The sequence below is a fragment of the Neoarius graeffei genome, chromosome 28 (assembly GCF_027579695.1).
Source record: "Neoarius graeffei isolate fNeoGra1 chromosome 28, fNeoGra1.pri, whole genome shotgun sequence".
Lineage (NCBI taxonomy): Eukaryota > Metazoa > Chordata > Actinopteri > Siluriformes > Ariidae > Neoarius > Neoarius graeffei.
Window position 1 is genome coordinate 2,345,869 of NC_083596.1, and position 12,434 is coordinate 2,358,302.

Sequence of the window (12,434 nt, forward strand, 5' to 3'; positions counted from 1 at the left end):
TCATGCGGTGGAGCCACTGGAGGGGCGCGTGGTCCAAACAGAGGGTGAAAGGGCGCCCCAGCAGATAGTACCGGAGAGCGAGGACCGCCCACTTGATGGCCAGACACTCTCTATGGTGCTGTAGCGCCCCTCATGCACCGACAGCTTCCTGCTGATGTACAGGACGGGGCGGTCCTCCCCCTCCACCTCCTGGGACAAAACCGCCCCCAGCCCTCTGTTCGACGCATCCGTCTGCAAAAGTCAGGGGAGTGTAAAAGCGGCCCCCCACACAGTGCAGCCTTTACCTCAGAAAAAGCCCGCTGGCATTGCTCCGTCCACTGGACTGGATCTGGTGCCACCTTTTTAGTCAGATCAGTCAGCGGGCTGGTGACGTCCGAATAATTAGGTATAAACCTACGATAATAGCCAGCCAGCCCCAGGAACTGTCTCACCCCCTTTTTGGTCTTGGGTCTCGGGCAGGCCGCAACTGCTGCGGTCTTGTTAATTTGGGGACGCACCTGCCCGTTGCCCAAGTGGAAGCCCAGATACCGTACTTCCACCCGCCCAATCGCACACTTCTTCGGGTTAGCTGTGAGACCTGCTCGCCTCAGCGACTTAAGGACGGCCCTTAGATGTTCGAGGTGCCTCGGCCAGTCATTACTATAGACGATGATTTCGTCGAGATAGGCGGCCGCATAGGTGGCGTGGGGGCGGAGGACCCTGTCCATCAGCCGCTGAAACGTAGCGGGCGCCCCAAACAGCCCAAACGGAAGTGTGACGAATTGGTGTAAACCAAACGGTGTGGAAAAGGCCGTTTTTTCTCGGGATAGTGGAGTCAAGGGGATCTGCCAATATCCCTTCGTCACATCCAGTGTCAAATAAAAGCGAGCCGTGCCGAGTCGATCGAGCAACTCATCAATACGAGGCATTGGGTACGCGTCGAATTTAGACACCGCGTTGACTTTTCTATAGTCCACACAGAACCGGACTGACCCGTCGGCCTTGGGTACCAAGACCACCGGGCTGCTCCAGTCACTGTGGGACTCCTCGACGATGCCCCTTTTTGAACCTCCGGCCCCAGCTCCGCCTTCTCCGGAACCACCGACACCAACGCCACGGGGACCTCCTCATTCCAGAGTTTAAGCAGATTGAGGTGGTAAATCTGTAGTGCCCCACCCCTGTCCGTTCGCCTCACCTCGTAGTCGACATCCCCGACTCGCCATGTGACCTCAAAGGGTCCTTGCCACTTGGCGATCAATTTGGAGCTCGATGTGGGCAACAGTACGAGTACCTTATCTCCCGGTGTGAACTCCCTAAGGCGCGTACCCTTGTTGTACAGGCGGGCTTGCCGTTCTTGGGCCTGCCGCAAATTCTCCTGGGTTAGGTGGGTGAGCGTGTGGAGTTTTGCGCGCAGGTCCATAACGTATTGAATTTCATTCTTACTTTGTGAAGGTCCCTCCTCCCAATTTTCCCGCAGCATGTCTAGAATGCCGCACGGCTTACACCCATATAATAATTCGAACAGGGAGAACCCCGTGGAGGCTTGGGGAACCTCTCGCACTGAAAACAACAAGGGCTCAAGCCACTTATCCCAATTACGTGCGTCCTCACTTATGAATTTTTTAATGATATTCTTGAGGGTGAGGGGGGACGGGCCCGCGGTGGAAGCGTCGGTTGTCCCTGCCGATGCGAGGAGGTGCCGGAACGCCTGTCGGTCCTCTTGCTGGGCCAACACCAGGGCCTCAAAGCGCTGCTCCTGCTCCTTACGGAGCGTGACTAGCGCCTGGTGCTGACTTTGCTGGGCCGTGGCGAGGGCGTGGACCAGGTCGGTGAACGGGGAAGACTCCATGGGGCGGTTCGGCATTGGTGCTCCGTTCCGGGTTTCAGCACCACTGTGGCAGTTCTCGTGTATGGGCGGAGCACAGAGGACGGCAGGACAGAGCTCAGGTTGATAACGGTTTTATTGTCACACTTTTCAGCGAACAATTTAATCAAACACACAGACAGCCACACACACAACCGGCGTCTGGTTCGGGGGGAGAGACCCTCTGCTCTCTGCTCTCCCTCTTTAAATAGGGCGCGGTCACTGGGAACACACACACAAACACAGGTTAATTAATGTCAGGTGTAGTGATTCTGCCACTTACCTTCGCTGAATCTGCCCTCCTGTCACAGACCGGCGCTTGAACATGCCCCCGCTGCCACAGACTGTTTATAGCTGCTAAGTAAGAACAGGAACAAACTACAAACGGATAGAAAGAGATGTACTGCTGTTTCATCAGTAAAAAACTGTAATAATTGTTGATCTGTTGTTGTATTGTGGTATGAGAGGATTAAAACCCTCCAGGATTTGGTGTTATAGGGCAAAAAAATCAATGTCAGGGTGCTAGCAGTAACTTCATTACTGATTATTTTCCTATTACGGCATGACGATGATGATGATGATGATGTTTTATTCTTTACTTTCTCTGCTCCTAATTATCAGCACATACAGTGCTGTGTAAAAGTCTTAGGCGCATGGAAAGAAATGCTGTCGACCACAAATGGCTTAAAAAATAATGAAATGAAATGTTTCAGCATTAAAAAATTACTACAAACAGTAATCACTAAGTCATAAATGAAACAGAGTCAATATTTGGTGTGAGACGACGCTTTGAGAGTGCAGTTTTATGTGGAAATGATCTGTAGGTTTTACTGAGCATCTTCCAGAACCAGCCCCAGTTCTTCTGGACACTTTGACTGTCACACTCACTTCTTCATTTTACACCAAAACCCAGCAGCCTTCATTATGTTTTCTTTTTTTAATCTGAAAAGTGCTCTCTTATGGAATACGCCGCTCAGATACAAACGTTTTTTTCTGTAGCATTTAATTTTGTGCTGGAAAAAAAGAACATTTGGAACTCTAAAATGTTTTTGTAACGTTTTGGCTTGATAATGTAGAAATCATCAAATAGAAATCTATAACAAAGTTTGTATGAAGGAAAACAACAACAACAACAACAACAGGATGCCTAAGGATTTGCCCAGCACTGTGTGTATGTAGATGCAAAAACACGAATGCATACTAATTTCAGGATTTTGTTCATCTGTGATAGCTTTGGTAAGATCATTATAAAGTTCGGTTGGTTGCTATAACTAACCTGGTTGATGAATGATGACTAATCGGGCTTGATTCAGATTCATGAGTAAGAGCACGATGTTAGATGTGCTTATTCTGAGTACAAAAAAAAAGGTCTGTTCTAACCTTACGCACTGAAATCCAATTCTCATTCGTGCTTAATCCACCAGGACGGAGAGGAGAGACGGCTCTTGTTTTTCAGCCCTGTGCTTCTGGCTCCCCTTAAATCACAGGGAAAGGATGTACTTAACAGGGCTTTATGTGGCGCAGCTGAAACAGCAGATGCAGCTTCAAAGCGCAGGATGATGACCAGAGCGATACACTGAAAGGTAAACCTACTACAAACAAAGACTTCCTTTACTCCTACAGCCAAAATACCCTCATGCAAATCGCAATACAGTGTGTGAGCCAGTGTTTGTTTTCACTGCAAACCTAAAGCCAGTTTCTTCCTACAAATCTACTTTCAACACACACTTAGGATTTTTCCTCATCACCTGGAGGACTTTAGCAGTTTACCAATCCTGCTCTTATAAAACACAAAAACCTGTTTATTTAAAAAAAAAAAAAATATATATATATATATATATATATATATATATATATATATATATATATATATATATATTTATTTATTTATTTATTTATATATATTTAGGAAGTTCTCTTCTCCTCTTCATTCTGCTCACTGAGTTTCCAAATGACGTTCCATGTGCATGCCTTTGAAGCCGTATCTATTGGAACGAGTCTCTTTCATGCAAATACAAGTAATATCTCATAAAAGAAAAGTATATCAAAAATTTTGTCAAAGCAAAATAGGAAATAAATATTTTTTCTTTTCTTTTTTTTTTTACAATAGGAGCTGCAACCCGGGGCGGCACGGTGGTGTAGTGGTTAGCGCTGTCGCCTCACAGCAAGAAGGTCCTGGGTTCGAGCCCCGGGGCCGGCGAGGGCCTTTCTGTGCGGAGTTTGCATGTTCTCCCCGTGTCCGCGTGGGTTTCCTCCGGGTGCTCCGGTTTCCCCCACAGTCCAAAGACATGCAGGTTAGGTTAACTGGTGACTCTAAATTGACCGTAGGTGTGAATGTGAGTGTGAATGGTTGTCTGTGTCTATGTGTCAGCCCTGTGATGACCTGGCGACTTGTCCAGGGTGTACCCCGCCTTTCGCCCGTAGTCAGCTGGGATAGGCTCCAGCTTGCCTGCGACCCTGTAGAAGGATAAAGCGGCTAGAGATAATGTGATGTGAGGAGCTGCAATTATGAGTGCATTCCAGGAAATAACACCAGCGTACAAATATGTGGTATCATTGTCTGCTGCACAGTCCCATTTCTGAGAAAACTATTCATCTTTCACAGCTTCGTTCGTCTCATCACGGGCTTGGATCATCTTCTGCAACTAAACACACAGTAAAAAATAAATAAAAATTAAAAAAAAAAAAATCCAGTCTCACATTTGTAAGGCTAAATCTGTGCAAGAAACATATTACTCCTTTCATAAAAAATTAATTCATTATGAATTAAATAGAATCAGGTCAGAAGGAATAGTCTGCTTAAAAAAAAATCAGTGTAATTGGATGGTTGAGACGTTTGGTGTCTGAGATCTTCTTCATACGAATCTGACCTTACTCTGGACACCTATTTCTTTCTTTCTTTTTTTTATTTTGTACTGGAGCTTTGAGATGAATGTTCGATACAAATAACAGAAATTAGTTCACAACATTACTAACAAGAAAATCCTAGCAGGCTGATTTAAAAAAGAAATTGGCACAAAAACACCTCAAGGAAACAGAAAATATGGTCATTTTATTTTTCTGATCTATCACTCCCCTCTTCTTGTTTTCTTTCTACTGCTTCACAAAATGAAGCTTGTGAATCTGCAGGTCAAAGTTTTCCACCACGAAGCGAAATTAACTGCGAGAAGCAAACGTGTCGTGCGTCCTTTCCCCTCCACTGAATCAGCTTTTCCAGGGTGCAAATTTGATCTCTGTTTCTTTATCTGAGAAAGCAGAGACACATCGTTTTTAGGTGTCTCCTGTCTCCTGTATCACCATAGCAACAAGCCAAAAAATCTTAAAATGCCACAGCTGGCACCTCTGGTGTTAATATCCGCCTCTAACCACATCCAGTTCTCCAGATGTGCTGATGTGGTTTTGGGCAAAATATAACTTCCTATCATTTAAATAACATCAGTCAAACTTCACCTGGAGCTGAATGATGTAAAGTTATTGATGCGGCGGCCATTTTACTTTTCTAACATTCAGTAATCTTCTGTAACTTCTTTATCCTGGTCAGGAAAGCTGGTGGATCCGGAGTCTATCCCGGGAACATCCCCAAGTGTGAGACAGGAACACACCTTGGATGTAACACTAGTCTATCGCAGGACACCACACACACACATACACACACACTCTCACACCTCGAAGTAATTCAGCGTCACCAATGGATTTATTTCGGAGGTGAAAGGAAATTGGAAAATCCCCAGATGAAACCCACATGGAAACAGGGAGCATAGAACCTCCACACACACAGTAACCCGAGCTCAGGATCGACCTGGGGACTCCGAGGCTGTGAGGTGGCGAGGCTAGCTATGTGATACAACAGAAATATCATACCACAATACATGAAAACATTGTTAAGATACACAATATGTATCATGGTTTATAGGTTTGGTCACCAACTGCCAGCACAACAGAATTATTTTTTTAATAACTAACAATCTAGAATAATGTATTTCGAATAATTTAAATAAATTCTCATAGTAACTGTAAAAAAAAAAAGTTCAGTCCAAAATCTGTACCGTCAAACCCACTGCTTCCAGTCAGAGTTTGTAAAATAGTATTTAAGAAAAACTGGAAAATCTATCATGATCCCTTGATATCTCGGGTTATAAGTGTAAGTTTATTGTGACAGAATTGATGATCGTATTGCCGAGCCCTGTACAACACCCTTTATTCTATCCACATCCACTGGATATGAGCAATCGTGTGCTCTGATAGGCTACCCTACTACTAGGATATCAGCTCATATACTGTGAGTAGAGAAAAACAAAATGGTGGAGCGTGTTGCTGAACCAACTGAGGACGAAACAAAAACTCTACTCGAAAACAACACCCAAAAAAATACAAAAAAGCAACAAAATATGGAATGAAAGTATCTGATGGTAAGAACGTATCTTTTTTTATTTTTCAAGAATTATTATTATTATCACATTTTTCACAAAGGCGGCACGGTGGTGTAGTGGTTAGCGCTGTCGCCTCACAGCAAGAAGGTCCTGGGTTCGAGCCCCGGGGCCGGCGAGGGCCTTTCTGTGTGGAGTTTGCATGTTCTCCCCGTGTCCGCGTGGGTTTCCTCCGGGTGCTCCGGTTTCCCCCACAGTCCAAAGACATGCAGGTTAGGTTAACTGGTGACTCTAAATTGAGCGTAGGTGTGAATGTGAGTGTGAATGGTTGTCTGTGTCTATGTGTCAGCCCTGTGATGACCTGGCGACTTGTCCAGGGTGTACCCCGCCTTTCGCCCGTAGTCAGCTGGGATAGGATCCAGCTTGCCTGCGACCCTGTAGAAGGATAAAGCGGCTAGAGATAATGAGATGAGATGAGAGATTTTTCACAAATTGCTCCTGTCATTTCGCTGGTTTGTTTACATTCGAAGCAGAAATTAATTTGCCTGAGGTTTTGTATAAAGTTTTTATTTATCAAATTTGAAAAAAAAGCCCTGTTTCTCAAAATCCAGTGAATGTGTAGAGAATAAAACAGTTATTCCACTCAGTCTCATTGTACATGGATTATAGACAACTCGGTGCTACGCGCCTCGTCGGCTATCAGCTCATGTACGACTCGATTTCGTGGAATAACTGTTAATTATTTTGTATCACTCCATCCCTACAGGACATCCTGGAACATGCAAAGCAGAAAGTGATCTGGATTATAATTAAACTTCACTTTGAACTCTGTTTATTTAAAAATAAGATTATGAATCTAAATGATGCCCCTTGATGTAAGTGTGTGAAGATTTGTGTCAGAATTTGTAGACTGTGAGTGAAATACATGTCTGAACATTTCTTGGGACAATTTCTCGAAAGTTGAGGCTATTAATCATCAATTGTGTTCCTAAAGGTCCACCTTCACCTTCAGGCAGAATTCAGATTCTGAGGAAACAGAACTGATCTGGTGAAACAGGAAATGTTGGGTTGGGCTTGGAACACAACTCCAGTCTGTGCTGTGGATTTTTGGCACATGTTTTTTTTTTTTTTTGAGCAATTATGAAGTAAATTATGGGCTAAATCACTGGGTCGGGTGGGCATCCATCACTGCAAATGTTTTTTGACATACAAATATCTGCGCTGCCTGGGAAACTCATAACACATCCATGCGTACCTGCTCTAACATAAACCGCAGGGGGTCATCAGGTCTGTCATAAACCAGGCTCTCTGTGATTTCCTGATAAGAGAAAAAAGAGAAAATGAGAAAATGAGATGAGTAATAACCCGGGCTTGCTCGGCACAGACCCGAATAGACCTGCTCATGATGTCGCTGATGATTTCTGACTGCGATGTGACTAGGCCGTCTCGCGTGTTGCTAATTTTCTGCGATCATTAACTAGAAAGTGTTGCTGGAGCAAAATTTAATTTAAATGTTTAATTTAAACCACAGTTAAAATCCTCCTGAAATGGCTTGAGAGCTGTGATTTGTTTCAGTATGTGTTGGAAAAGAAACCTTTTGAAACAGGAAATCAGGAAGATGGCATGTTGAAGCGCTTGACTGATTTACACAACAGATTTTGAGATACGGTACAGCCCCGCCCAGTCTAAACACACTTCACAGTGAACTCGCTCAAGAGTTGAACCAGAATTCCACAAACCCTCTCGGTACAGATCTATTTCATGAACATGATTTAAATTTGTCAAGTGATATTTTATCTGTTTATTAGAGTCATAGAGTTCTCTATTCCAGAACATTTTGTTGATATGTTAAATTTGAGTCAATTTTGATAAGGTGGGTTTCAAAAAATAAAAATCACAGATCCCTGGCTGTGCCTCACGGATCCCTAAGGATCCCAAACCCCACTTTGAGAACCAGTGTCCTAGACGACGTGTGTTTTTGGAGTTATGGCATACGTGTTTGAGACGCAGAGGTGCTGACGGTGACGGAGGACCACAGGGTCGCCACCAGGAGACTCTTACTGATGGAGAACTCAAGTTGTACAAAGACAGAATTCTCCATCAGTCTGCACGATCAACATTCTGACACTGAACACCATCATGCTGTTAAAACATTTTTTCAAAGAGTGTCCTTCAGTTACGCAATCACACAACCTCCAAATTTGATTGTTTTTAGTTCTATTTTAGAGATTGATTGTTTCTGTCTGAATGGTTATTTTAGATCTATTTTCAGAGATTGATCATTTATAACTAATAATTTAACTTTTTAATTGCACTGCATCATGCTGATGAGAAACACTCTTTCGTTTCTTTCTGTATATGTAAATACTCAGGGAAATGACAAATAAAGTGAATCTGAAATCTGAATCTAAACTCCATCTGGGTTTATTAATGCTAATAAAATAGGGTTAATTCAGGTGCACGGCCCAAAATACACCGAAAAGCCATGTTTAATGCTAACACACTGATCCTGTAGAACAAGACATGCCCCCCATGGGCGGGACATACATGTTCTAGAGAGCACGTAATTGGACAAAAACAAGACTAGTACAAGATGAGTCAGGACAAAGTTGTTTGTTTTTTTCCCCTGAAGTGATAACAAGAACTGTAAAAGTAAAATGAGATTATCTCCAAAGTATTTTTTAGACATCCGGTCACACTGGTGTCTATTACAAAAAGCTCAGAAACACCAATCTTGATTTCAGAAACACATTAATCTTGTGCATCTTGACGGATTTATCAGGCAATAAAACTCAGCTATCTTTTCTCAGAATCAGAATCAGAATCGAGTTTATTGCCAAGTCCGTTCTCACATACAAGGAATTTGCTTTGTGATTGGACAGTTAAGATAAAAGAATTTAAAAATAGACAAAAGTAGTTTTTAAACAGAATAAAAAATAAGAAGAATCTAAAATGTACAAATTTGAAAAATAGACATATTTAAGGGGTATGTGTATGGGCTGTTTTGAAGTCTGAGCTGTACAGTATGACCTGGAATGTTTAAAAAAAAAAAACAGGTCACAGGATGAGCATGACGAAGAGTCGTGACATGAATGTGTAAAAAGAAGAGAATATGTGCGAATGAATGAAGGAATGAATAGCCACTCTGTACACAGTGAGCTGAAATGTTCAATAAAAGATCACAGAGTGAAGATGCATGACATGACCATGAAATGTGCAACATCACAGTTTGGGTTTTTTTTCTGAATAATAAATGGACATTCCAGGCGATAAAGGACTTTCCAGGTCATACGGTTGGCTCTCCCTGAACTAAACCTTTATCATCAGGATACTCAGGATGATGACTCTCATTTTCCTACCTGAAACACCTGCAGAATGTTATGTCTCTCCAGGTATTCCACCGCCCTCTCGTAAGGATCTGCAGAGGCCGATGCTTGTTGTTCTGCTGGGCCTAAATCTGAATTCGCCATGATGATGGTGAGAAATCTTTCAGACTGTAAAGAGAAAAATCAATTCCAAAAGTGATCAGAAACAGGGCCGAGTAAACCTGAAGCTGAGAACTTTTCTGATCAGTTAAACCAAACTAATGTAACCTGTGTCACTGTCGTTAAGGTTTGGTAATGAAGCAGCTTCACCTTTTAGCACTGATTATAATCTCCTGAAAGTGAGGAACTGATTCCTAAATGAAAGAAAACCAAAAAAAATCACGCTGTTCTTCACAGTTTGGCTTCCTGTCGGTTTGTTTATAGCGAATGAAATGTCAGGCTGTAACCCCTGGCAACCGCGCGCGAAAGACTTGGATGATGTCATAACTGTAATCAGATACCGACCGTTTCCCCCGAAATTTCAAATCACGCACTTGAGCACGAGCACGTGCGCGCTTTCAACGGTCAGCTGTTTGAGAGCCAGTGGGCTGAGAATGCGGAAATAAAGTCGGATCAAGTCCCCGGATTTAACACTTTCACACTTTTCCGGTCCTGAAGAGAAGCAGCAGCGTTCAGGAGAGCAGACTACTGCGTTACATAGGGTGGCAAAATAATGTCACATCACAACCACGTCACAATCACATAATCCATAAAGTCTAATTGAATATAAGCCAAATGTTATTTTTTTAATATTTTAACAAAGCAAAGGAATAAATACATAAAAATAATACTGCACAGGCTACTTCTCACCTAACTTTCTAAATGTAATTAACAGTAAAATATTTGAATAATAAATAGTCTAACGATGAGGGATTTATTATTATTATTATTATTATTATTATTATTATTATTGTTGTTGTTGTTGTTGTTGTTAGTAGTAGTACTATTGTTATTACTACTACTACTACTACTATTATTATTATTATTGTTGTTCATATTATTAGTAGTACTATTGCTACTATTACTACTATTATTATTAGTGATGCAGTGCTTAGTTATTATTGTTGTTGTTGATATTATTAGTAGTACTATTGCTACTACTACTACTACTACTATTATTGTTGTTGATGATATTATTATTAGTAGTACTATTGTTATTACTACTACTACTACTACTACTACTACTACTATATTATTATTATTATTATTATTATTATTATTATTATATATGTCATATGTCAGTTCATCTCCATAGTCATCCTTTTTACTTTGTCACTTGCTCACTTTACCTTAGTGCATTTGCTTTTTTCCTTGTGTGTGTGTGTGTGTGTGTGTGTGTGTGTGTGTGTGTGTGTGTGTGTGTGTGTGCATTTCGTATAATCTGTTACATGTAAGCAAGTACCTGAGCCTTGCTGTTAGCATTTCAGTGTGAATACACATGTAAATCCACATCTCACCATCACACCCATATGAGCTTCTTCCTCAAATAATTTACCTCCGAGTCAGAAATGCGCAATTGCACAGAATGTCTGCATTCTGTAACATTACAGTGTTCCTTTACTGGAACTAAGAGACCAAACCTGTTCCAGCATGACGATGATGATGCTGAGCACAAAGCGAGCTCCATGAAGACATGGTGTGTGTGAAGGTTAGACTGAAGACCTCAAGTGTCCTGCACAGAGCCCTGACTGAACTCAACCCCACTGAACACCTTTGGGATGAACTGGAGCCTCAACATCTCAACATCCCAATATCAGGGCCACGCCCCAAAATCTAGTGGAAAGCCTTCCCAGAAGAAAAGAGAAGAGTGGAGTGGATTTTATTATAACAGCAAAAAGGGGGAATTAATCTGGAACGAGATGTTCAACAAAGACATATGGGTGATGTGATGGTCAGGGGTGCACAAACTTTTGGCGATACAGTGTATATCAAAAATAAACTTGACTTGTACTTTTTTGTGAAGTAAAAAACTCTTTGTAGAACACAGTGATAAGATTACAGAAGCAGAGAAGAAGAAGAAGAAGAAGAAGAGGCGCAGTTTCTAGGTTACACCACCGTCGTCCTCAGATGACATCACGGCGCGCGCGTGCTATGTAGGGCAGACGGTGCGCGTGTCCCTCCGTGAACCCGAGGCGGGGAGAGAGAGAGAAAAAAAAATAGCAATAATAATAAAATCCCTGTTATTCATGGGTTAATCCGGCAGGGGGCGCACGGATTCAAGGAAATCTATAGGTTTAGTTCCGAATCGTATACTAAACATACTGTAGTGGTTTATACTAACACTACTCCACCTGTACTAGTGACTTAGTTAGTTAGTTAGTTAGTTAGTTAGTTAGTAGGCGTTTGCTAGCTAGCTAAGTGGCTACAACGAGAATCACTGTTACCATGACAACCGGCTACAACCTGTATGGATGGATGGATATATGTGTGTGTGTGTACACGTGTATTTCTGGCAGCCACACTTCCGTACTAAGTATCAGGTTATTAAAGCAATCACGGTGACGTGAAACAATGGCGAATGTTTGATGCCACCGCGATATTTTTTTCTTCAGTAATTAAACCGGAAAGTCGAGGTGAAAACGGTTAAATCGGTCCGTGTGATTTTTATTTTCAGATTTATGATTCGTTAGCGTGTCACCTGGAATTTCTTTTAATCGGAGTTGACTGAGAGACAAAACATATTTCCTTGTTGCATTGTTCTGCGACATGATTAAAAAAATTTGCATATATATGTCTCAGTGAAATGTAAGTTATGCGATCTAAACACACACACACACACACACGCACACACAGAGTGTGTGAGAGAGTAATTATTCCTGGTCTAGACTAGAGACTTCAACACACACACACACACACACA

The 12,434-nt window shown here is 42.2% G+C and overlaps 1 protein-coding gene across 1 annotated transcript; it reads right to left on the reverse strand.

Moving 5' to 3' along the window:
* Positions 1-4,242: 4,242 nt before the first annotated feature.
* tex55 (testis expressed 55) lies at positions 4,243-10,100 on the reverse strand. The gene is made up of 4 exons (XM_060912159.1): positions 9,846-10,100; positions 9,570-9,704; positions 7,466-7,528; positions 4,243-4,488 (listed from the first exon to the last, which is right to left on the reverse strand). Exons 2-4 carry the CDS (start codon positions 9,678-9,680, stop codon positions 4,432-4,434), a joined length of 231 nt encoding a protein of 76 aa, XP_060768142.1. The 5' UTR covers positions 9,681-9,704; positions 9,846-10,100; the 3' UTR covers positions 4,243-4,431.
* Positions 10,101-12,434: the final 2,334 nt, after the last annotated feature.